The 27,675-nt window shown below is 38.1% G+C and overlaps 1 protein-coding gene across 10 annotated transcripts in view; it reads right to left on the bottom strand.

The window, feature by feature from the left end:
• Window positions 1-27,675, bottom strand: part of CEP63 (centrosomal protein 63) — a 79,472-nt gene that overhangs the window by 49,468 nt on the left and 2,329 nt on the right. For 8 of the 10 annotated variants that reach the window (XR_007155531.1, XR_007155530.1, XR_007155527.1 and 5 more), the window contains exons 2-6: window positions 19,496-19,564; window positions 18,388-18,565; window positions 7,408-7,503; window positions 6,059-6,181; window positions 1,282-1,395 (exon numbers count right to left, since the gene is read on the bottom strand). Coding sequence is in view for 2 of the 10 variants with exons in the window: in XM_047874370.1 (XP_047730326.1) it covers window positions 1,282-1,395; window positions 6,059-6,181; window positions 7,408-7,503; window positions 18,388-18,565; window positions 19,496-19,564 (580 nt within the window). In the remaining 8 variants the exon portion in view is untranslated. Of the gene's footprint in view, window positions 1-1,281; window positions 1,396-6,058; window positions 6,182-7,407; window positions 7,504-18,387; window positions 18,567-19,495; window positions 19,565-26,533; window positions 26,572-27,675 lie in introns of those variants that run through there. The other 2 variants (XR_007155529.1, XM_047874371.1) reach the window with 2 other exon arrangements.

The following is a 27,675-nucleotide window of genomic DNA, read 5'->3' as shown; positions in this document are numbered from 1 at the left end:
TCAGGCTCTGTGCTGCCAGCTCGGAGCCTGGAGCCTCTTCTGATTCTGTGTCTCCCTATCTGTCTGCTCCTCCCCTGGAGGAGCTCTGTCTCCCTCAAAAATAAATAAACATTAAAAAAAAAGAATTTAACAATATCTTATAACTATTTATGTTTGCACAGTGCTTTAGCATTCAGGTAAAAAAAAACTCTGGTCTAGACATCCAGGATTTTATTGGCCCACTCTGACTGCATAGCTTGCTGCAGCCTAGTAAATAATTTTCCTCCTTGAGGTTGCTGGAGGCCCCTCGTGCCACCTGACCAAAGTTACTCACAGCACAGCATTCATGGTACGTTATCAGCCAGCTGTTATTTCAGGGGAATGATTAAAAGCCAAAACATTACTGAGACTTAAAGTAGAAAATAATGCAGACTTTTTTTTTAATATATTTTTTTAAGGTTTTCCTTCAGCTCTTGTAATTTCTCCAGTAATTCCCTTATTCTGTAAGACGGAGATAACTACCAACCTTGACAGATTATCAAATGAAAGAGATAACACAGAACAATATATTCCAGATAACTGCTTCTAGAAGAAGCACTGAGACTCTGTCTGGCACACAATGAATGGTCACAAATATTTACTCCCCTCTATGTTCATTTCCTTTTATGTTCTTGGTTTTTAATTGGAAAAGCATACAAAATGAGTGTATTCGAAGAAGCAATATCCCCAAATTAGGTAGCAATTTTTTAGTTCTGCTTAAGCCATCAGTTCATTTAAAAAAAGGTTTTTCCTACAGTTCTAAAAAGTATCTGTCACCACAAAGATACTTTTAGTTGGTATGCACATCAGTGCAGTATGAATCTCTTAGTATCTGTATGCAAACAGCAGCCGATCTGAGGCTCCCTGGTGGAGGCATCTCAGCCAAGGTACCCCAGCTATCAGAAACCGAGCGAGACACAGAAGTGGAGCCAAGGCAAGAGCCAGAAACAGCCAAACACCAAAGAAATGGAAAAGAAAACAGAAAGAACAGAGGCAGAGAAAGGGAGAAGGGGAAGGACAGAGGGGGAGAAAAAGGGAAGACCAAGATTAGGAGAATGACATGAACGTGAGCATGTAGTGAGCAGGAGAACCAGACAGCCAGAGTGAGAGGGCAAGAGAGCACAAGGGAGGGAGGGAGCAGGCAAAGGAGCATGTGGCACAAAGACGTGAGCAGATATGAGAGAGCACCTGTGTACTGCGTTCAGCTAGTGCCAATGTCATCAAGACTTCTCCGCCTCTTTTTTAAAAATGGTTTAAACCTACCTGAATTATCTCTGATTGTTCTGCCAAAGCCTTCCTCTGTGCTTCCAGAGAAGATACCTGTTGCTGATAAATCAGGCGTTGCTTCTCCCAGTCCAGTGATTTCTGACGAAATTCCTGAAGAGGCAATTAAGGTACTTAACTTCTAAGTGCTTCTCCTTACTGTCATGCTTCCCAGATTCATTCTTACTTTAATTTTTCCCCTCGTCCCTGGGTATACACACACCTTACTCCCCAGCAGGAGCTCCATTACTCACTTAGCTGATAGAACTGGAGAGCAACACTAAATTCCTGACATACTGAGCCTCTGGAGATCTGTCTCTCTAAATTTAACACCCTAATGGTGAAGAGTATGAAGCACAGATGCTGAATACTGGGTCCAGGATGGTTTTCACAGATTTGCTGCCACCTAAAGGTTGTTATCATTTTTTGTGATGTTCTTCAGAAAACTGATCTGAAGAGAACTAAAATTTCAAAATATGATTATGAGGAGATCCTGCTACCAATTCTTGATATCCAAACACAGAAACTGAACAGATCAAATAAATTTTCAGGTGAGTCCCTCCGTAGCCCAATTCTTCTCAGTATCTGAAATTCAGGAACCAAATAGATTCCTAAAGTAGAATACCCTTTGATATCCAGATTTTTACTGTCTCAACAGAACAACTGCAAGAACTTGAATAACAATGGGAGATCTGTACTAAATTTTAACAGGTATTTGTAACCCAAAGTGGAACAGTCAAAATTAATGATGGGTCACTACAAGTTGCATGAACAACAAAGAAGATGAGCCCAATATTTATGAAAATATGATTATGAAAATATGATTTATGATAATATAAAATATGAAATTATGAGTTATGAAAATCAAAGGGATTTCTATCACTGTTCTCTAGGACCCTCAACTCCAGAAGTCTCATGCTAACTTGGGGGTAATCACAGTTAACCAGCTTTCTGATAATCATTCATTCACTCATTCATTCATTCTCCTATATATGCCAGGGGCTATTCTAGGGATCGGGGATACAACAGTTAACAAAAACAAACAAAATCCTAGCCCCATTCAATTGGCAATAGACAACACATTCACTATATAATACATTACATGATAATACCTATTTTAGAGAAAATGGAGCACACAGTGCTCAGAGTTGGGAGTTGCAATTTTAAAAAAAGGATGGCCAGACTGAGTAACATTTAAATTCCCAGGGAGATAGGGATGAAGTCATACTATTCTGGGAAGATGGAAAGGCAAGTACAAAGGTTGAACTGGTAGAAATGTCCTGGTATGTTTAAGGGCAAGCAACGAGGTATGGCTTGAATGGAGTAAAAGGAAAAGTAGGTAGAGAAAGGTCAGTTAACAAGGAGCAAGACTGTGTAGGTCATCAGGATCACTTCAGCTTTTGAGAGAAGCTACTAGAAGGTTTTTTGTAGAGGAGAGGACATGATTTGACATAATTACAACAGAATCATTCTGGCTGCTGTGTGGAGAAAAGAGAAGTCGAGGGTGACTCCAAGGTTTTAGGCTTGAAAAGTTGAGGAATGGAGTTGCCATTAACTGAAACAGGAATGGTGTTGGTAGATGGGGAAGAGAAAACCAGTATGAAGTGTGACACAGCTTTAGGTATCAAGGTGGAGATGTGAAACAGCTGAAACAGGCAGTTGGAAAAATTATTCTGTAGCAAAAAGGACAGGTCAAGGCTGGATATATAAAAGTGGGAATTATCAACATATATACAGTGCTAAAAACTACAAGACTGGATGATATCACCAAGGGAGGGAGCATGGATAGAAAAAAGAAGAGGTCCAATGACACTACCCTAGGGTATTCCAATGGTAAAAGGTTGGGGATCAAAAGAGATTGAGAGGACTGGTTAACAAGGTAGGAGAAAGCCCAGGAAAGTATGGCTGTTCTCTAAGTCAAATCAAGGAACTATTTTCAGGTACAAGTCATTGGTGACCTCCAAGTAAATAGCTTCTGTAGAGTTGAGGGGGCAAAAGCCTTATTGAGCGAGTGCAAGAAAAATGGACAATGAGGAATTGGAGACCAGTACAGATGCCTAAAGTAGTTTAGTTATAAAATGAAGGAAAATGGGTGCCTGGGTGGCTCAGTCAGTTAAGCATCTGACTTCAGCTCAGGTCATAGATGATTTCAAAAGTTCGAGCCCCGTGTTGGGCTCTGTGCTTACAGCTCAGAGCCTGAAGCCTGCTTCAGATTCTGTGTCTCCCTCTGTCTCTGCCCCTACCCTGCTTGCTCTCTCTCTCAAAAACAAACATTTTTAAAAAATGAAGAAAAAAATGGGGCAGCATCCAGAGAAAGAGAGGTCAAAAGAGGATTTAAGAGGGGAGAAATCTGGATGGTGGTGGAAATATCCAGTATGAAGGAAGGGAGGATGCAGAAGAGAGAAGAATCGCTGGAGCCATGTCTTGGGTAAGGATCGGGGAGAGTATGGGCAGTTCCATCAGCAAGAAGGCAAAGTATATGGGCACAGAGGCAAATAGGTGGGAAGATACAGTGTCAGAAGTCTGTGAAAATCTCTTCTTATTGCTTCTATTTTCTCAATGAAATGGAAAGCAAGATCATCACCCAAATATAAGAATGTGGAAAAAAGTGTTGAAAGTTTGAGAAAAGAGAAAGTATGAAATAGTCATTATGGAAAGTAGCAGAGTGAAGGGAAATATAGTATGTTTCTGGGTAGCATTGGGACTTATTTGAGGAAGTGACCATGAATTTAAAATGAGGCCAGTCAGCATGATTATGTTTTTCTCCAGCCACGGTCTACCACACATGGCAAGTAGAGACTGGGCAGAAAGCTGGATTTAACTAGAGTTATGGTTTTGCCAAGCAAATATGATGAAGTAAGAGAGGGACACAGGAGCTGAAGGGGAATATAAGGAATGTTACCATGGAATTGAAGCTGGGTAATGACTGACACATGAAGGCATGAGATAGGTATGCAGCAGTGAAAAGGTGGCAGAGTTCAATCACTTGGGGATGGGATCAAGTGACTATTGAGAGTCAAGGGACTAGAGGAAGTGAGCTAAAAAGAGAAGGATGGTAGTCAAAGAATGAAATGCTTAAAAATGTGATTCCAGGAGGGTTGCAAGTTTGGTCATGACGATACCTAAGGAACAGTAGCGGGAATGGGTGGATGAGATAAGGAGGAGATCAATATGTCCATGGAGGAAAGAACAACAAGGAATTCAAAGACCAGAGTCATATAAGTATCATCCTTGTAGATACTGAAACCTTTAAGAATTATGGTAAGTGTATTATTGGAGACAGTGACAGTGTCCTGGAAGCTGAAACCTCTAAGCTAGGGAAATAACCCAAGGATCAGAAGATGACGACTTTGGTTGTATGTATACTGGTAGGGGATACAGGCTGAAGACATGAAGATCAAAGATGGGGTCTTGGGGCGCCTGGGTGGCGCAGTCGGTTAAGCGCCCGACTTCAGCCAGGTCACGATCTCACGGTCCGGGAGTTCGAGCCCCGCGTCAGGCTCTGGGCTGATGGCTCAGAGCCTGGAGCCTGTTTCCGATTCTGTGTCTCCCTCTCTCTCTGCCCCTCCCCCGTCCATGCTCTGTCTCTCTCTGTCCCAAAAATAAAATAAAATAAACGTTGGAAAAAAAAAAAAAAAAAAGATGGGGTCTTAAGGTAGAAAAGAGAATGGCCAGGAAGTGGTAATGAGGAACAAGAGGAAGATGAGGAGTCTGGGGAGAAAACCTCAGGTATCGCTGAAGATGCCTAGAAAGGAAGCAGTATCTGCATAGTCCTCTGAGTCTAGGCTCCTCGAATGTAGAAAAATATTATGATGTAAAAGAACACTAAGTATAGAAATTACAATTCTAAATAGTAATAATGGTATTTGTGGGTGACAGATGCTCTGAGAAAATTGTAACTAATCATAGAGAGATGTTGAACAATACTTCTCAAATTACAAACACCCAGGGGAGCTAGATAAAATACAGATTCCTAGGCCCCACATCATACTACTGGAGCAGAATCTCTGACAGCCTAAAGAGGACTCTGGTGATTCTTAGTACACTGGAGGACCAATGGCATAGACAGAGGAGGGGAGAGGCAGATACCACGGAAAAGAGTGACAGCCTCATGCTGTTTCTTCCTTCACTCTTGGCAGTGTTAACTCACCACCTCCCTTAGGTCCTCTGGAAATCAACATACACAATAACCAGAGTTACTCTGCCTTAATAAAAAGAAAGTTAGCAAAGAAGGGAGTAAATGGCTTACTACATCTAAATGGGAACTGAGGATAAGCAATCTGATATGCACAGTACTCTGTACAAAAAGCCAAGTAATTTCAACATTTACTAACCCCTATTCTATTAGGTGGTAAATAAGACAAGGACATTGCCCATGGAGGACTGGTAGTGACTGGTGGTCAATGTTTCTCAATATTGGCATTTTGGGGACAGTAACCCTTCCTGTGTAGTGTGGCCCTGGGCATGTTTAGAATCCCTAGTCCCTGTCCCCTAAACACCAGTTTCACTCCCAGTCATTTGGACAACCAAAGTAATGTGTCTGTACATTTCCAAATGCCCTCAAAGGGTGGTAGTGCCCCACTGGAAACTACTGATAGGTAATAACCCCATTAACCACAGAAGACCAGGTGATGACAGGATGTACCTCTGAAATAGCTCCACGCCAGTCCTGGAGACGGCAGAAAACCAGGTTCAGAACTAGTACCATTTCTAGAAAGAGCACCTTCCTACAGGAAGTCTGCCAACCACTATGAAGAAATTATTACCATGAACATACCTCTATTTTTCCAGTTAACCTCTCAATTTCAGATCGATCTTCCCTGTGATTTTTGGTGTTTCCTCTGAAGTCCCTTATATGCTTTTTCTGTAGTCTTTCATAGCTTCTTTTCAGTCTGCCTAACTGTAGACACAGTTATTTCTAGACTTAAAATTTAAGAATTTGTAAACAGTCGTGGTGGAACAAATTGGTATTATGAAAGCAAGAGCAGTGCTAAACAGGACTATTGAAAATAGACTGAGTGTGTTAGATTTGCAAATTAAATACAAACGACTCAAACTTGCATATAAAAAATAAACACTAGAACTTGGGGCGCCTGGGTGGCGCAGTCGGTTAAGCGTCCGACTTCAGCCAGGTCACGATCTCACGGTCCGTGAGTTCCAGCCCCGCGTCAGGCTCTGGGCTGATGGCTCGGAGCCTGGAGCCTGTTTCCGATTCTGTGTCTCCCTCTCTCTCTGCCCCTCGCCCGTTCATGCTCTGTCTCTCTCTGTCCCAAAAATAAATAAACGTTAAAAAAAAAAAAAAAAATTAAAAAAAAAAAATAAATAAACACTAGAACAGAAAAATATTGCATCAAAGAAAAAATCAAGGGAAAAATATTTTTTAAACAAAACTTTAATTTTTATTACAATAGCCTTGCACTTAAGGACCCCATAAACCACACCCATGATAAAAGCAGTAAATAAAAATTCTTTTTTCTTTTCTCTAGACCTGTGGTTCTTGAGTCATTCTCCTGTGGAACACTGATACTCAGTAAGCAGGAGAGGAATGCTTTGGAATTAAATAAAAATAAAAGCAGGTTGTTGTTGTTTTTTCTTAATCTGGAGAATAACATTGAGTTGCTACCATTTTTACTTTTGTTATTTATCCCAAAATGCTTTTGAAAACTTTGGATTCTTCATTATTTAAAATCTAGCTGATTTAACTCAACATTGAGTTAATTAGCAACATTGAGTTGCTACAATTTTTACTTTTCTTATTTATCCCAAAATGCTTTTGAAAACTTTGGATTCTCCATTATTTAAAATCTAGCTGATTTAACTCAAACATTAAATTTTTTTACATAAGTTCTTGGTATCAATATTTTATAGTATTATACAAAAACGGCTTTATTTCTTTCAGGTACTCAACTGAGAAACACATTTTAGAATCCCTGTTTAGGTAGCACCAAACATATAATTAGACAAGACTCTATGCCTGAATTTAAAAACAAAGAAATAAATTTCTAACCCTATACCTCCCAGAGAATATATACACTTCTCGTTTTATGAAGTCCAAACAGGCCCGTTAACAAAATTCTAAGGGTTAAAGAGAGAATTATGCAACACATAATATAATTAAAATCTTACTTCTTCATGTAGTTTCTTTAACTCCTGCTTATAGTCCATGGCCATCTCTTGTTTAACTTTTTCATGTTCTTCTACTTGTTGACGCAACATTACAACCTAGAAGCCAAAAGGTGTAGTATTTTTCATTATTGGCATTGAAACAATATCCTTGAAACCTTAAAATAGGAAATAACCTTTGCACTTACCTGTAAAAACAAGTTCTCAACTGTATATGGTAATACCCCACTTCTCAGGAAATCAAACATCTAATTACTTAAAAATCCATAACACTGACAAAAAATGGAAAATAGAACCTTTCTAAAATTTCTAGATTTACATGAAAACTTGCTCTGTTTGACTTATTCTCTCCAACATTTTTTATTTAAAAAAACTCATGAAAAAATTAAGAGATACAAGGTTGTAAAAACCTTGGAAACTAAGAATATTGAACAAAAATCAGTAAGACTTCAAGAAAAAGATATAGAAATCAAAGTGCAGAATAGTCATGTTAGATGCAAAGACAGTAGGAGGCTTGAACCTGCTTTACCATTTACCCCACTTCAAAGAAATCAGTTCCAGCAACCAGAGTAAGGGCATTATCCCAACCATTTTTCAATGGCTTGATACCAGCCACAGCTAGTTATCAGCCCTCACCTCCATCAATACCCATCAGTCTCTCTCTACATCTCTCCATAACCAGTTAGAATTTCATCTATTAATTAGTGAGGAGGGAGAGGGAGAATGGGGAACAGGAGGTAATAATCACAATATAGTAAGTTAAAAAACAAAGTAAACAGGGGCGCCTGGGTGGCTTAGTTGGTTAAGCATCCAACTTCAGCTCAGATCATGTTCTCACGGTTCGTGGGTCTGAGCCCCACATTGGGCTCCACGCTGAAAGCACGGAGCCTGCTTGGGATTCTCTCTCCCTTTCTCTGCCCCTACCCCACTTGTGCTTTTTCTCTCTCTCCCTCTTTCAAAAATAAATAAACATTCAAAAAAAAAAAAGCAAACAAAACAATTACATCTTAAAAGTTCTCATCACCCATTTATATGTGGAATCTAAAAAACAAAACAAAACAAAACAAACAAACAAATTCATAAATATTGAGAACTGGTAGTTGCCAGGTGAGGAAGGCAGGGGGATGGGCAAAATCGGCGAAGGGAATTAAGAGCTACAAACTTACAATTATAAAATAAACCAGAAGGATGAAAAGTACAGCATAGAGAATATAGTCAATAATACTATAATAACTTTGTATGGTGACAGATGGTAACTACACTTATCATGGTGAGCATTTTGTAATGTGTAGATTGTTATGTTGTATACCTACAACTAATATAATATTGTATGTATTAATTTAAAATAAAATAAGATAAAAATACTGATCACCAAATACCTCAGAGATTCATATCCTAATAGGCAGTATCAATAAAGAAGAAAATAGAGGCATCTAAATCTTTGGGGGAAAAAAAGTTCTCATCACAAACACAAAAATTTTGTAAGCACGTATGGTGACACATGTTACCTAGACTTATTGTGGTGATCACTTCAGAATACATATAACTACTGAATCGTTACATTGTACACCTGAAATCAATATAATGTTTTATCTTAATTTAAAAAAACAGAAACAAAATTCTTTTAAGAACAATTCAATTTTGGTGCATCTTTATAAACACCAAATAATTGAGTTTAATTATTTGTATCCAGTTGGACAATTTGTATCTTTTAATTAGGCCATTTATGCAATTACATTTAATGGACCTGCAAGGATCCCCCCACTATCTGAAAGCCTTCCTATGAAACCTATGTTCACAAGCCAAGATGGCATAAAGCAAAGAAGCAACGATCACTTCATAAAAGTAAAAATCCTCTTCAGCTTTTTCAGTTAGCAAAGACAGGTACTAACTTAAGTCTTTTGAAAAGCAGAAGTGGTGTAAGGTGAAACTTCAGATAGCAGGGGAAACCTTAAATCTATCATTTATTAAGTACAATGTGTACCTAATAAGCACAATGATCCTTTTTCTCTCCTTTCCTGCCTTCTTTGGAAATGGTAACTTCTGATCATTTCATTATTCTCTCTCTAGTAGCTTGGAAAATATATACTCTATTAATATATCAATATATACTTTTAATAGTTCTCTCGAGATTAAAACATAGGTCTGCAACTTAACAAATCCAGTGTTAGTCATTTTACCAATGCCCAGGCAACCCAAGGACTACAGAAATATTTTAATTCCATTTATCCCCCAACCAGACTTAAATGCCATCATAATTACACATACATGTAAAACTGAAAAGGCTACTGTTGTTACATACAGTCACTGTTCATTTAGATTTACCCACATATTTACTGTTGTCTTTCATTTCTTCCTTATCTGCTCAACTCCAACTGAGATCATTTTCCATCTGCCTGAAGAACATTTAGTATTTCCTTGGCGCTGGTCTGTCAATGACAAATTCTCTCAATTTTTATTGACTTGAAATATCTTTATGTCATCTTTACTCTGGATATAGATTTTGGTTTGGCAAGGGAGAACAGTCATTTCTTTGTAAGGATCACTCTATTGTCTTCCGGCTTTCACTGTTTTAGCTGACAAGTCAGCTGTTCAGAGCTGTTTATAGATAATCTTTTTTTCTTGTTAAATAATCTTTTTTTTTTTCTCTGATTGCTTTCAGACTTCCTCTTTGTCTTTAGCTTTCAACATAGGTAAATATTTTTTTACTAACCTTTTTATTATCTTGCTTGAGATTCTCTGACTTCATAAATACATGGCCTTCCTCACATTTGGTTAATTTATCTTCAAATATTGCTTCTGCTCATTCATACTCTTTTCTTCTCCTCCAGGGATTCCAAAAACACTCATATTAAACTTTCTCACTGCATCCTCTTTCTCTTATCTTCCCTCTATATTTTCCATCATTTGCCCGTGCTTTATTCTAAACATTTTCTTCTGTCCTATATCCAAGCTCTCTTAATTATCTCTTAATCTTTAAGGCCTTAATTTGAGTTATTTTACTTTTCAATATTATAATTTCCCCTCATTTCATTTTTTATGACAAATTTTATATGAAGAGTTTTCAATTCTTTCTTGAAGTGCTCAATCTTATCTTTTACCTCCCTGACCATAGTGAACACAGCTATTGCAAAGTTGGAGCATGGTATTTGCCCAATATCTAGATTTGCCATGTATCTGTGTCTATCTTCTGTCGCTTCTGCTTTTTCGCATTTTTGTTGCTTATCTTCTTGTGTGTCAGGGGTCACTTTCTGAGTGGGTATCAGGCACTGTATTTGCAAAAATTATTTGAAGAAATAATTCAAGCCCCAGAACAGTGGGGTTTTTTTCCCTCTGGAAAAAAATTAAGTTTGCTTCTTCCAGGTTCCTGGAAGACTTAGAACTTTGGAGATGCCTAGGGACAGAAGCACTCTAGGGTGACCTTAAACTGTTTCAGAGATCTAAATGTCTGTGGCTGAGTGACAATTTCAAGAGGGCCTGTTTTATATCCAGCCCATCCTTCCTCCTAGGGTGCTGCCTTTTGAGGTCCCAACCCACAGTAAGGAGGGGTTCACAGCTGCTTTGGACACCAAATCTTTTATTCTCTTAGCTCCTTGAAGTTATCAAAAACCCCATTCAGTCTCTACCCTCTGAGCTACCTTCTCTAGGTCCAGCTAATAACTGCCCCAACCCTGGGCTCCTGCCTCAACCTCTGGTTTAGCCCAGATCCTGGCCTGGTAAATTCTTCACCGGCTTGTTTAGCACTCTACTTTAAGCAGACTTTTTTTTTTTTTTTTTTTTAATCTAACTTACCTACTTATTCTCAGTGGGTGGGCTGGTCAAAATTAACCAGTCTATCATTATCAGATGCTAAAGCCTAAAAGATTCATATTTAACTAAAAACATCCTGTATAAAATTTACTTTGAAAGCAGAATTCTACAGCTGATAAAACTCTCAATCTGACATAAAAAGAGACTATGGTTATTTTAGACATAGAAGATCTCAAAAGTATGTTCTACCAAAAATGAAGAAATAAACTAATTAAGAATATGACAGAATACAAAGACAAAAAGGAGAAAAGCATAAGAAACTCTAGAATACTGGTGAAGGGAGTTCCCAAAATGACAGCTCTCCAGCTAGCCTACAGCGTTGCTTATCCTTATTCGAGAATGACAAGTTCCACTAAAGACATCTTCACAAAAAAGAAAAAAAAATAAATAAATTACCTGATACGTCTGAACACACAGAGAAGACTTACACTTGGGTCAGAGAGTTTGGGAAGAATCAGTGATAGGTACATTTTTAAAAAGTAAATGAAAATGAGATAATTATTAATTCCCAGGAAAACAAAAAATTATGTAAGAAATATGCTTACCATTAGACTATCTGTCTCAGATGTGAATAATATCTACCATCTTAATGATGTAAATATGAAATACTGATCTAACCAAAAATTAAGATATACAATCCTGGCAGGATGAGGGGATGGAAATTGTATGTAAAAGAGTAAAACCCTTATATTTCATGGTAACAAGTCATTAGATAAATAGCTAAAACTGAAAATTAAAAAAAAAAAAATCAGTATCAAATGTTACTTAGAAACATGGGGAGAATACCAAAAGACTTAAAGGCATTGAAATGAGTGCTTCCGAGCAGCCAGAATTCCAGCTTCAGAGGGGTAAGCCAGGTGATTACTGTTTTTTCTTACCAACCTTGCAGAACCATTTTTCTTTTTACTTACTCCATGTGGCAAGCATAAATACTAAATGTGAAGAAAAGACTGTTTACTTTTATTTATGTACCAGGGGTCTTGTTCATAATGGGCACTCAACAATATTTCAATTTCTTAGAGGAAAAAAAGAGGTTAAATGCTGAGAAGGGATGGCATTAGGCAGAGAAATGGGAACCAAGGTTTGAAACTGTCACTATGGATGACAGAAGAAAAAACTGAAATAACGGATCGTTTTAGACACAATTGGAAGTTTTCAAAAAGATTTCTTAAATAGTAACTCACTCTTCACAACAACCCTGGGACATAAGCATTATGTTCCAATTTTACACATGATTAAACAGGCTCAGAGAAGTTAGAATATTTGTCCAAGGCCAATCAGCTGGAAAGAGGCACAGCCAGGACTCCAAATTCCTTACTTGTTTGTTTCATTAGGTCAACCTGCACTGCATGGTGTCAGGAGGTAACACTAGCAGAAATGGCCGTTAAAACCAATCCACAGGCCTCAGTGGCTCAGTTGGCTATGCGTCTGACTCGATTTTGGTTTAGGTCATGATCTCATGGTCTGTGGAACTGAGCACCATGTCAGCCTCTGTGCTGGGATTCTCTCTCTCGTTCTCTCAATCTCTTCTCTCTCCCCTACTCATGCTCTCTCAAAATACATAAACATTAAAAAAAAAAAAAGCCTAAAAGAGACTCATTTTAGACCTAAAGACACTGCAGGTTGAAAGTAGCCATCTATCATGCTAATGGATATCGAAAGAAAGCCAGAGTAGTCATACATATATCAGACAAACTAGATTTTAAAACAAAGATGTAACAAGAGATGAAGAAGGGCATTATATCATAATTAAGGGATCTGTCCACCAAGAAGATCTAACAATTGTAAATATTTATGCCTCCAACTTGAAACACCCACATATATAAATCAATTAATCACAAACATAAAGAAACTCGTTGATAATAATACCATAATAGTAGGGGACTTTAACATCCCATTTACAACAATGGGCTGATCATCTAAGCAAAATCAACAAGGAAGCAATGACTTTGAATGACACAATGGATCAGATGGACTTAACAGATATATTCAGATGGCTTCCCAGGGGAATTCTACCAAACATGTAAAGAAGAGTTTTAATACCTATTCTTCTGAAGCTGGTCCAAAAAACAGAAATGGAAGAAAAATTTCCAAACACATTCTATGAGACCAGCATTACCTTGATTCCAAAACCAGACAAAGACCCCACTGAACAGGAAAATTACAGACCAATTTCCCTGATGAACATGGATGCAAAAACTCTCAACAAGAAACTAGCAAACTGGATTCAACAACATATTAAAATCAAACAGGATTTATCCCTGGGATGCAAGGGTGGTTCAATATCTGCAAATCAATCAACATAATACATCACATTAATAAAAGAAAAAGAACCACATGCTCCTTTCAACGGATGCAGAAAAACCATCTGACAAAATACAGCATCATTTCTTCATAAAAATCCTCAAGAAAGTAGGGATAGAAGGATCATACCTCAAGATCATAAAGGCCATATACAAAAGACCCACAGCTAATATCGTCCTCAGTGGGTAAAAACTAAGAGCTTTCCTCCTAAGGTCAAGAACGTGACAGGGATGTCCACTCTCACCACTGTTGTTCAACATAGTGTTGGAAGTCCTAGCCTCAGCAATTAGACAACAAAAAGAAATAAAAGGCATCCAAGTCAGCAAGGAAGAAGTTAAACTTTCACTCTTCACAGACAATATGATATTCTACATGGAAAATCTGAAAGATTCCACCAAAAAACTGCTAGAACTGATACATGAATTAAGAAAAGTCACAGGATATAAAATCAACATATAGAAATCAGTTACATTTTTATACACCAATAATGAAGCAGCAGAAAAAGAAATCAAGGAATCAATCCCATTTACAATTGCACCAAAAACCATGAAATATCTAGGAACAAACCTAATCAAAGAAGTAAAACATCTGTACACTGAAAATTATAGAAAGCTTATGAAGAAATTGAAGAAATAATGGAATGGAAAAACATTCCATGCTCATGGATCAGAAGAACAAATATTGTTAAAATGTCTATATGACCCAAAGCAATCTACACATTCAATGCAACCCCTATCAAAATATTACCAGCATTCTTCACAGAGCTAGAACAATCTAAAATTTGTATGGAACCACAAAAGACCCCAAACAGCCAAAGGCATCACAATTCCAGACTTCAAGCTGTATTACAAAGCTGAAATCATCAAGACAGTATGGGACTGGCACAAAAACAGACACATAGATCAATGGAACAGAATAAACAACCCAGAAATGGACCCACAAATGTATGGCCAACTAATCTTTGACAAAGAAGGAAAGATTATACAATGGAAAAAAGACAATCTCTTCAGCAAATGATGTTGGGAAAACTGGACAGCGACATGCAGAAGAATGAACCTGGACCACCTTCTTATACCATACACAAAAATAAACTCAAAATGGATGAAAGACCTAAATGTGAGACAGGAAACCATCAAAGTCCTAGAGAAGAATACAGGCAACAACTTCTTTGATTTCAGCTGTAGCAACTTATTACTACACATGTCTCCAGAGTCAAGGGAAATAAAAGCAAAAATGAACTATTGGGACCTGATCAAGATAAAAAGCTTCTGCACAGCAAAGGAAACAATCAACAAAACTAAAAGGCAACAGACGGAATGGGAGAAGATATTTGCAAATGACAAATCTGATAAAGGGTTATTATCTAAAATCTATAAAGAACTTATCAAACTCAACACCCAAAAATCAAATAATCCAGTCAAGAAATGGGCAGAAGACATGAACAGATACTTTTCCAAAGACATCCAGATGGCTAACAGAGACATGAAAAGATGCTCAACATCACTCATCATCAGGGAAATACAAATCAAAACCACGATGAGACACCACCTTACACCTGTCAGAATGGCTAAAATTAACAACTCAGGAAACAACAGGTGTTGGCAAGGATGCAGAGAAAGGGGAACACTTTTGCACTGCTGGTGAGAATGCAAACTGGTGCTGCCACTCTGGAAAACAGTATGGAGGTTCCTCAAAAAATTAAACATAGAGCTACCCTACAACCCAGCAATTACAATAGGCATTTATCCAAACAATAAAAAAATGGTGATTTGACAGGGCACATGCATCCTGATGTTTCCAGCAGTATTATCAACAATAGCCAAATTATGGAAAGAACCCAAATGTCCATCGACTAATGAATAAAGAAGATGTGGTTTATACATACAATGGAATACTACTTGGCAATGAGAAAGAATGAAATCCTACCATTTGCAGCAACATGGATGGAACTGGAGGGTATTACACTGAGTGAAATAAGTCAGTCAGAGAGACAGATACCATATGTTTTCACTCATATGTGGAACTTGAGAAACTTAACAGAAGACCATGGGGGAAGGGAAGGGGAAAAAATAGTTACAAACAAGAGGGAGGGAGGCAAACTATAAGAGACTCTTAACTATAGAGAATTGAGGGTTGCTGGAGGGTTGGTGGGTAGGGGGATATACTAAATGGGTGTTGGACATTAAGGAAGGCACTTGTTGGGATGAACACTGGATGTTATATGTAAGGTATAAATCACTAAATTCTACTCCTGAAACCATTATTATGCTATATATTAACTAACTTGGATTTAAATAAAATTAAAAACCAAAACCAAAACCAAAACAGCAACCCAATCCCAGGACACCTGGGTGGCTCAGTCAGTTGAGCCTCCAACTCTTGATTTCAGCTCAGGTCATGATTCCAGGTTCATGGGATTGAGCCCCACATCAGGTTCCACACTGAGTGTGGAGTCTGCTTAAGATTCTGTCTCCCTCTGCCCCCTCCCCAGCTTGCCCACACTCTCTCTTAAATAAAAATAAAAATAATAAAAATAAATAAATTTAAGAAAACAAACAACTCAATCCCAACAGTGTAATCAGAAAACACATAAAGCACTCACTTACAAAATGAATTGTTTATACTAGTATTCCTCCAAGTACCACGCATGCGCACACAGGCTGGAGCTGGTTACTACAGCAATCCAGCACAAGATAAGGAGCTTGAGGCAGAATGTGAAGCAATTATGTCACCAAACACACTGTTTAGTGTAACTCGCATTTTTTATGTAGCAAAACGTTCTAAGAAGTAAATGATGCAACGTGCTGATGTCCATTCTGGTCAAAGTGTTGTATCTCACCATGCACCTGTCATTTGGGTAGCACTTGTTCATACCATAGGGCTGCTTCTAAGCCTGTAACTTTCAAACAAATAAGAATGACAAAAACTTAAAGTCCTATTTTCTAACTCTTATATCAAAGCAGATTATAAACATGTTAATACCAACACAATTTCACAGATGAACTCTATGGGATAGATTCTCATTACTAGCATTTGGTAAAAGCACTTTACTTCTAGAAACTTAATCAAGTTTCAGCAGCCCAATCAATGAAGCAGTAAATTGACCAGACAGCTACAATTCTAAATTTCTTTTATGTCCCCCGGCCAGAATTGTAATCTTCAAATCCTTACCATGGAACCTATCCATTCAATCCCTTTAATTTCTTTTTGAGGTACTAAGTAACGGCAATAATGCCCTTGACATCAAAACTAAGCTACAGGAATAAGTTTAAACAGCCTCAGAGTGACTAAATATTCTCAAAATCACACACATAGGAATTTCTTTAATGGGTTTCTCACAAAATAAACGACTTAGATACCTATGTGTACATACGGTGATTTTCTTAGCTAGGAAACCACAATCAATTTAACTTACTAAACAAAACTACTTTTGTTTTGCCCTAGGAGAAATAAAGACGTGGTAGCTAAAGTAGCTTACCAGACAAGGAGCATTGACCCTACCTAAATTACAGTGTTTAAAAAGATCAAATACAATTACCATCCCATATACTTTTTTACCACCTTCTACGTGTTTGCATTAAGTGTAATTTTAAAATACATTCTCAAAGTTCTACCAAATTTTAAAACACATTCTAGCTTGGCAAATGGCTTTCACAGAAAACTGAATTTGACACGGCCAATATTACTCTGTACCGCTCTGACCCAAAGTGCAAACGGCCAACCACTGACAGACTCCCTTGACAAGCATAAACCACTTTATAACAAGCCTAATTCTTTCCTTGTTACGTGAAACATTTCTAAAATACTTTTGATAATTGTCATCAAAAGAATCATAATCTTGGAGCACCTGGGTGGCTCAGGTGGCTGAGCATCCAACTCTGGATTTCAGCTCAGGTTGCAATCTTGCAGTTCATGGGGTTGAGCCCCACATTGGGGGTCTGTGCTGACAGCATGGAGCCTGCTTGGGATTCTCTCTCCCCCCTCTCTCTGCTCCTTCCCCACTCACATGCATGCTCTCTCTCTCTCTCTCTCAAAATAAATAAACAAACATTAAAAAAAAAAAAAAAAAGCATCACAATCTCAGTGTATACCCTCACAGGAGTGTTCCTGAATAAACAGAGTAACAGCACTCATACATGGGTGATCCTGCTGGTGGGAAAATTCATCAGAGTCAGGGTTGGGGCCAGGCCCTTCCTACAACTTTTGCAATCCTTCTCAGATTGACACTCATGCGAGACATTATAAGCATTTCTTGGGCCTAGAAGTGCTTTCTGCTTCCTTTCTAATATTTAATGTTCTTCTTTTTACTGTACCAGCTAAACTATGGAAGTCAATCAACAAACATTATAAAACTTTCCCCCCAAATCACCAATAACTAGTGGTGGTGGGATTGCAAGGAATTTTTATTTTCCTCTTTCCTTTCTTTTCCCCTAATTTTCAACAAGGGCAGAGAAAAAAAAAACTTTAAGTTTTTCTGGATTTTTTAAATGGAACCCAGAGAGGCAAATTATTGAATTCTGGGCTTAACTTTTTTACACTAGTCATACAATGAGGCCAAAAACAACGTTCACTAAACTCGGTGAATGATAATACAAACATTAATAGGATGACAGTTATACAAAGATCGTGTAACACCCTTTGCACATTCTTTAAGAGGTTATATGCTCTATGTGACCAAAGTAACATGATCCTTGAAATAAATATTAATATTCTTACATGTTTTCACAATGAATTTTTCTTCTAAAAGAAACCACTGAAGTAATACAGAAACAACACACAAATGCTTTCTTCAACAAATATTTTAGAAACATATTTAATACAAAAGCCAAGGTCAAAATATCAAAAAGAGGAGTGAATCAACGGCTTTACCTCATTGTGTTTCATATCCAACTGACCCCTAAGAGCTTTCAGTTCTTGTTCACGGATGCCCAAGCAAGTTTCAAGAGCATGTGTCTGCCCTTCCCATTCAGATTTTTTATGAGCCACCATTATGTCAATCTGTTTCATGAGCTCTTGTAGTTCTGCTTCACAGGATGTCAAAAATCCCCTGTAAATAAGATCATATGCCCATGACTTATCCTTCGCATGTAAAAACGTAGCAGACATAAACCCACCTGAGGTGGAACAGTGTCAGTAAAGAAATTATTAGAAGCAAAGAAAAGGACTTCCGAGCTTTTCCTTTTAATGTTCATATTAAGATGATTACTTATTCCACTGCATGTTCTGTCTTCCTCTCATAGCCAACCCTAAAGCCTAAATCGTTTGTTCAAACACGAGATGATGTTTAAGTCTGGCTTGTGAGCGGGGCTTCCATGACCAACAAGTAGCTCTTCTGTAATGTTTTAGGAGAGCTATCAGGAAGAATCCAGGCGAGCTTGTCACATTGTTAGCTAACAAAAATAAAAAGCCTTGGAAGTGAGTAGGCTAGTGGGAAGGTGATAATACAATTTTAAGAGCTGTTTCAAGAAACTCATCGTTGAGCCAGGTTTATTTCAATGATTTCTTCCCGCCTTATTATTAGAAACTTCCTGCAGCCGACCTTATTATTGTAAACTTGTTGACATCCTTCACAGTTACAGGAGGTGCCAGATATTACAGAGGCAGAAAAAGAAGTAAACATAGATAGGTGCACTGGGTTCAAACAGGTGTCCAGGAATGGCCACAGACAGCTATCATCACTAAGGCTTAAACACTTTTTTAAGCATTTGTTCTTAGTGTACAAAACTGCTGAACTTCTACGTTTGCTTCTGGGGAGGAGAAAATTTAGAGGGGGATGAAAACAAGTAGCCAGCTTCACTGGCTTCACTACTGAGATGAGGCCAACACCCCAAAGAGAGATGCCGTCCACAAACATGACATGGATCAACTGGGCTTTTGCTCAGCACTTTTGCTTCTGTAGCCAAAGCACAAAATAGAGGGATAACTTGGATACGCTTTTTAAACTCAGTGAGGAGCTTAAGGTCAAAAGCAATCTTACCCTTCATGTCCCTGATTTTGCATTCCTTCCAACAAAGCCTCCATCGCCAAATCCCCTTTGTCTTGGCAACTGGGAAAGCAAAAACAATCAGTCAGGAGAAAATTCATTTTTCAAGTTCTAACATTCCAACTTACAAACCTAAGAATGTGAATGAAAACATACAATAACAAATAACAATGAGAAAATGCAGCCACTTCTTAGGATGGGTGTAGAAGCAGTCCAGGAATATCCCTTCAAGAAATACTAGGACCAAATACATTTCAGACTACAAGAAAATGACTTACAATGATCTGAATGCTACTGACAACCTTCCCACATGATAGAAATCATACCTTATTGTTGCATTCCTGTGAACCAGTTCTGTGTCCCAGAAGGACACTAACAACAAAGCCCCTCACAAAATGAGAGGAAGTAATCAGGGGTCACACACATCAGAGGAAAAATATACCTTTACTTTTTTAAAAAAAGAGATATTATAAAAAGGTGATATTGGTGTACCTGGGTGGCTCAGCCAGTTAAGCATCTGACTCTCGGTTTCAGCTCAGGTCATGATCTCGGGTTTGTAAATTTGAGTCCTGCATCAGGTTCTGAGCTGACAGTACAGAGCCTGCTTGGGATTCTCCCTCTCTCTCTCTCTCCTTCCCTCTCTAGCCCTTCTTTTATGTGGGCACACTCTCTCTCTCTCAAAATAAATGAAAAGACTTAAAGAAAAAAAAAAAAAGAGGTAAAGATCTCTGCCCTTTAAAAGAGAGAGAGACTGATACTATAAAAAGGTTAAATGCCCTGAGCTTGAACTCCTTGGTCCATCACAAGAGATCCTACCCACCCTTGAAATGGCAGGCCTGTGAGGCTTCCCAGAACACCTTCCCTTCCCTCAAAAGGCAGCCCCACGGGTCCTCCCTCCTCTGTGCTTCCCCCACTGCGAGTCCTTAAGAGCTCTTTCATAGGAGTTACACTACACAGGGAATGAGGTTTTTGCACACTTTTTCCTTACTATTTAACCCTTAAGGGCAGAAACTGATTTTTATTCACCTCTGCAGCTCCAGAGCTTAGTGTAGCATTTCAGATGGCAAATGCTAGATGTTTTTGGCTGAACTTATCACAACTCTCCTCCCTTTTCCCTATCCCTCTGTGCAACCTGGTCATAGCTGGAGAACTGCAGAGGAGAGTCTAGCAGAGAAGAATGGAAGGAGACAGAACAGACTGCCATAGAAAGGTAAAGATGAACCATAAAGAAAGGAAGGTGAGAAGGACAGGGGAAAGATTACCCTTAAATTTGGAAGTGCCTGCCAATAAGAAGTACCTGTTGTAGGTTTCTTCACCTCTACAAAACTATTAACCAATGTCAAACCACTTCTCATTCCTGAGGAACTACTTGTTTTCCTTAACCCTTCAAAGGCTCAACCCTGAATTAGTCTTTACGGAATTCTCAAAGGCTGTGGTGGGAGGTTCTGCCCCTTTGTACTAACGCCTCATCTATTATAAAGACAAGAGAAGGGGATTCCTTCATTTAACACAGAATTCAGTGTTGTACTAACCACAGGTACATAATGATGAAAGAAATGGTCCTTTTCAAGGAATTAATAGTCCAGTTTGAGAAAGAAAAAATTAAACCCAAAATGTTCCCCCCCGTGTGACAAATGTTATCAACAGAGGCGAGAACAGGGTGTCCTGGAGACACAGAGAGGAATGCAAGATTGGAAAATACAACTACTGCATGTTATTTGCATTTATTTCTAAAGTTACTAACAGGAGTATTAAACTAACTATTTGTGCACAAATATGGCAGAGAGGGTTTTTCTCCAGTTGGTTTTCCCATTATATTACACCAACATTAAATAAAATAAAAACCTAAAGAAAAAGAATGTCACGTTCTAATCCACTTTCTTTCAAACCATCATATGGTTAATTACAGTATAACTACATTCCATGTTTTATTCCCCTCTGGGGAGCTGAGAGGCAGTGCATAGTTCACATAGCACCATGTAGATGAAAACCCAAGATATAGCCCTGCTCTGCAACTAGGCAGCTTTGTGTCCTTGGACTTCAGTTTCTGCATCTGTAAAATGAGGGGGTATGAACTATCATCTCCAAGGTTTCATGGGATTCTAATAGCCCATCAAATGTGCACTGTAAGTAGCATGCTCTTGACTACCGTACATGGGTATTTATTAAATCTGTAAGAAAGAGCTATTGCTGGGGAGCCTAGGTGGCTCAGTCAGTTAAGTGTCTGACTTCAACTCAGGTCGTGATCTCACAGTTTGTGAGTTTGAGCCTCGCACTGGGGTCTGTGCTGACTGCTCAGAGCCTGGAGTCTTTTCAGATTCTGTGTTTCCCTCTCTCTACCCCTCCCCTGCTCGCTCATGGGCTCTCTCTCTTTCTCAAAACTAAACATAAAAAAATTTAAAAAAAGGAAAAGAAAGAAAGAGCTATTCCTAAGGACAGTGCTACTACAGTTATTCAAAATTACGATCAGTAAAATTATACTTTTTTAGGTCACATAATTCTTAAACATTAATGTATTAGTAATACACATTTACTAATATACATTAACATTTTCTGGATATTATTAATAACTAACAATATTTATAACAGAAGGTAACAGCCATTGAATGCTCAATTGTTCTGTGTTGTATATACAGTCAAATTCATTCTTCACAACGCTCATAAAAGATACTACTACTTTGAGGAAACTGAGGCTATCTTGACTACAGTAAACTACAAATTATAGTCCTAGGATCAAACCTAGGCAGTGCGACTCCCAAGTCCCAACCAATGTGCAATGTTTATATATTTTACAGTTTCAGATCTAAAAATACCCTCATATCTTCTTTTGCTTTAATAGTGTCTTACTGGCAATAAATGAAACCGAACGAAAAAGTCTGAATACAGGAAAAATGCAAACTCAACACCATGGACACCAGATGGCAGTAACACAATAATGAAAACAGTCCACATCTGGGAAAACTGCCATTTCAGAAGTAAAAATGGTTTAAGACTAAAACAAAAACATTTCTGTTTTACAAAAATGGATGATGGTGGAGTGGGGGAACCATCAACCTTCTCTGTGGAAAATAATCTTACTAGTGTGTTTCTTTACCAATACCTTCACCATCTATTTGTATAGCTGCCAAACACCATCAGTTCTCATTCCTTGGGATCAGGTAAACAGCAAGGACCCAGATTTTCTATGGACTTTTCTAATTTGAGTTTCTTATGGCTAGATCACTGATTCCTTGCTAGCCAAACTGAGCTTCATTCAACTCTAGGTACTATGTCACTTTGCTTTCTTCTTTGCCTGTGCCACGTGATAATGATATAGATATTCTTAGTTCATAATATTAAATACCAATTTAATTACTGTTTGATCATCTGCTACTCCTTGCCACTAACATAAAATACTAAATGTGGTTAAATGGAAATGGTGTAGCTCTACAATGGTCATTTCTGCAGTTAGACCAAGACATCAACAGACATAAGCTATTAATGGTTAACTCTTTTTAAGTTATTAATTACAACTTTTCTTTGGAATAAAGGCTGTTTTAAAGTGGTGATATCTAGAATAGGAGAGTTAAAGGAAATGCAGGGTGGGAAACAGAGAAAAGACACTTAAAGTCTTAGGGGAAAAAGAATCCACATAGGATAGCTAATAACAGGCATAGCTTTGAAATTCATTAGTATATTGAAATTTAAGAGCTAGAAAGGATCTGAAGGCCTCTTACTTAACCTCTTCATTTTACAATTCAGGAAAAATATTCAGAGTATATGCCCAAGATCAAATTACTCACAAAATGGGACACATGAAGAAAATAAAACTCCAGATAGAATTATGAATTGATATGTACTAATAAAAGGGTTATGCCTACCCATCACGTCTCATTTAAAGGAGGGTAACAATGCTCTGTCCCTTACCTGTCTTGGTGTTACTATGATTACAAAGACATGGTTCTGTCAGATTTACTATGGCTGATAAACTGGCTGTTCCAATAAACAATCAATATAACTTATCATTCCTCAGAAAGGTTCCTACTTAAACTTAAGGGAAAAAACACAAAGTATCAAAGAAATTTTCCAAAATAAAAATGAAATTTTAAAACATTGACCAAACTATCACTCAAAGTCCAGAAAGAATAAGAAGAAAGACCGAGAAATCAGAGTAGATAAAGATACACTTGTACATAGGGAAAATGCCAATAAGCAAAGTCAAAAGATAAATAACAGTATTTGAAAGTTTTATCACAAGGGGTAAATTATCCAATATATAAAAATTTCCTAAAAGTTGAGGGGAAAAAATAATAAATAAATAAATAAAAACCAGACAGGGGGAGGAATCTATAGAAAATGGGCAGAAGATATGAACAAGCAGTTCACACAAAAAGAAATGCAAATGACTTTAAACACATGAAAATATCAGCATTATTTTAAATAGCCAAGATAAGGAAGCAGCCCAAGTGTCCAACAATTGATAAAGAAGATGTGGTATGTACACGCAATGGAATATTCAGCCATAAAAAATAATGAAATCTTGCTATTTGCAACAACATGGATGGAGATGGAGAGTATAATGCAAAGCAAAATAAGTCAGAGAAAGATAAATACCATATGATTTCACTCCTATGTTTCAGAAATAAAACAAATGAGCATAGGGATGAGAGAGACAGAGAGAGAGAGAGAGAGAGAGAGAGAGAGAGAACAAGAAACACTCTTAACTATACAGAACAAACTGATGGTTACCAGAGGGGACATGGGTGGAGGGATGGGTGAAATAGGAGATGGGGATTAAGGAGGGCACTTGCTGTGATGAGCACCAGGTGTTGTATGGAAGCACCGATCACTAAGGTGTACACCTGAAATTAATGTAACACTGTATGCTAACTGAAATGAAAATAAAAACTTAATTAAGTTAAAACATGAAAAGATGTCTCACAAGTAAGAGAAATACAAATTTAAAATACAGGAAGTTATATTTAGATTAACAAAAGCTCAAACATTTAACAATATACTCTGATACGGCTATGGAAAAACAGGCACTCACATACATGGTAGGCAAATTTGGAACATAGCATGGTATAATTTCTGTAGAGATTTTGGCAATACCTAGCAACTGAGAAATATGCGTTTACCCTTTGACCCAACAATGCCACTTCTAGGAAACTATCCCAAAGACACATTGGCAAAAATACAAAGTCACACATGCACAAGGACACACGGTGCAGCACAATGTGCAACAGTAGGACATAGCACAAAACCCTATCGAGAGAGAGACTAGTTTAATATTCATCCACCAATGGAATGTTATGAAGCTGTCAAAAGGGATAACATACTCCTATGGAAGGATCTACAAGGCATATATTACCAGACGGGGAAAGCAAGTAGATAATGCATTTGTTTTTATCAAAGGATAAATCCAAAGCCAGTAAACATGATACCTATAACAAAGGGAAACAGGGTGGAGAAAAGAGGAATGAAAGCTAAACTTGTCTGGATATCTGTGTTTTACAGGTACTTGTTTTGAGAACTATGCTAATTTGTTACATATGTAAAAAAAATCCAAATTAAAAAAGGAATATTAAAAATTGGAAACAAAATGAAACAAGTATCAACTAGATTATCAAGTTGGCAAACAAACCATATAGCCAATTGTTTCATATGCCTTTAAAATGCAAGTTTTACTGTACATAGCCCAAGCGGGATATATATTAAAGATAAAAAAGAACTGCAAAGAAATCCTAAACACTATTAGGAATCATATGGTTAATAATAAAATTGGTATCATTAACTTAAAACCAATATGTAGAATATAGGGTAAGGAAAAAAGTAATTATGTTAACCTAATGTGGTTCTAAGATTTTCAGCAAGCCAAAAAGACACACATATAAGAACAAATACAAAAAAACCCTAAAATGTAAATAATCAGTGTGAATTCTGTATATTTGTTTTAAAAAATGTATTTCTGGGGTGCCTGGGTGCTCAGTCATTTAAGCATCTGACTTCAGCTCAGGTCATGATCTCACAGTTCGTGAGTTTGAGCCCCGCATCGGGCTCTGTGCTGACAGCTCAGAGCCTGGAGCCTCCTTCAGATTGTCCCTCTCTCTCTGCCCCTCTCTCACGTGTGTGTGTGCGCGCGCACACGCACACACACACGCGCATGCTCTCCCTCTCTCAAAAATTCATATTTAAAAAATAATAGGGGCGCCTGGGTGGCACAGTCGGTTAAGCGTCCGACTTCAGCCAGGTCACGATCTTGCGGTCCGTGAGTTCGAGCCCCGCGTCGGGCTCTGGGCTGATGGCTCAGAGCCTGGAGCCTGCTTCGGATTCTGTGTCTCCCTCTCTCTCTGCCCCTCCCCCATTCATGCTCTGTCTCTCTCTGTCCCAAAAATAAACAAACATTGAAAAAAAAATTTTTTTTAAATAAAAAATAATAAATGATAATAAGTGTATTTTCTTTTTTTTTTTTTTTTAATTTTTTTTCCAACGTTTATTTATTTTTGGGACAGAGAGAGACAGAGCATGAACGGGGGAGGGGCAGAGAGAGAGGGAGACACAGAATCGGAAACAGTCTCCAGGCTCTGAGCCATCAGCCCAGAGCCTGACGCGGGGCTCCAACTCACAGACCGCGAGATCGTGACCTGGCTGAAGTCGGACGCTTAACCGACTGCGCCACCCAGGCGCCCCAATAAGTGTATTTTCTAACTCTGGCCATCGTAAATCCTAGAGCCATTGACTAAACTAGCAGCAAGAGCACCCAGGCTGTGGTCTCTAAATACCATCTTCCACTCAAAGGAACCAGGTCTTTTTGGTGGCCGTTAATGTATAAATGAGAGAGGAACATGCTTTTACCAGAAAAAAGGGAATTATCAAAGGCTACTAGTCATATCAAGGTGGACAGGAGCCAACTTAAAGGAGATGCCTCTACCCAAAGGTAGGAAAATTTGGGTATTAAAAAACAAAAAACAAAATTGCAGTAAGTTGAAACAGTTTAAATATATTCAAGTCCATGATGATTTTTTAAAAAAATGCAAAAACCCTCATGGTTACCTTTGGAGGTTGCTAGGCCACCAACTCATTACTGTAGTCTGAAAATAGAGGGAAAGAATTAAGCATTTTTCTTGCCTTTCCTGTACAAACTACATTTCAAATAGCTGATGGTAGTCAAATGGCTGGTGGGGGAGAGTTGTTCTTCATAAAAGATTTCTAGCTAATAAACACTGAAGGAATGAGAGAATTAGAATATCAGCATTCTGCAATCCCTAATGCAATAATGGATACAGGCAATCTAGATCCATGAAAAGATTTCCCCATTAAGTGAAAAGTTCATAGGGAATTTCACGATGGATGGATTGGGCTAACAATACCTGAACGCATTACACTGCTCAATCTTAACACAAGAGAGACAACTCAGGCATTTCATGCCTCTCTGATAATTAATGCAATAGATTGTCTACTGCACCACCTAGGAAATCTTCTTACCCCCACCACCCTGACCCCCCCAAAAAAAAAAAAAAATTAAGGTTGAATCTAATCTTCTAGTGTTATTCAACAGAATTTTCTGTGATTATTGAAATATTTTATGTTTACACCATTCCAAGGTTAGCCACCAGGCACTTGTGACTATTGGGCATTTAAAATGTGGATAATGAAACTAGGGAACTGAATTTTTAATTTGATTTCATTTTAATTAATTTAAATACCTGGCTGGTGGCTACTATACTGGATCATGTGATTCTAAATCTAACTATTGGTTTAAAGGAAATAAAGGGATGTACATGTTAAAGGATGTCATGTGGATACAATCAGTTAACTCTAGACTATTATGGGGAGAAAGGGACATGAGGGAACTGCTCTATTAAAAAAGATTTAAATGGGGGCGCCTGGGTGGCACAGTCGGTTAAGCGACCGACTTCAGCCAGGTCAAGATCTTGCGGTCCGTGAGTTCGAGCCCCGCGTCAGGCTCTGGGCTGATGGCTCGGAGCCTGGAGCCTGCTTCCGATTCTGTGTCTCCCTCTCTCTCTGCCCCTCCCTCGTTCATGCTCTGTCTCTCTCTGTCCCAAAAATAAAATAAAAAACGTTGAAAAAAAAATTAAAAAAAAAAAAAGATTTAACTGATGTATCAACCAAATGCAACATGTGGATCTCTATGAGATTTTGATCCGAACAAACTAATTGTAAACAGTCATTTA

Source organism: Prionailurus viverrinus, chromosome C2 (genome assembly GCF_022837055.1).
Source record: "Prionailurus viverrinus isolate Anna chromosome C2, UM_Priviv_1.0, whole genome shotgun sequence".
Lineage (NCBI taxonomy): Eukaryota > Metazoa > Chordata > Mammalia > Carnivora > Felidae > Prionailurus > Prionailurus viverrinus.
This window is presented reverse-complemented; position numbering and strand designations above follow the sequence as displayed.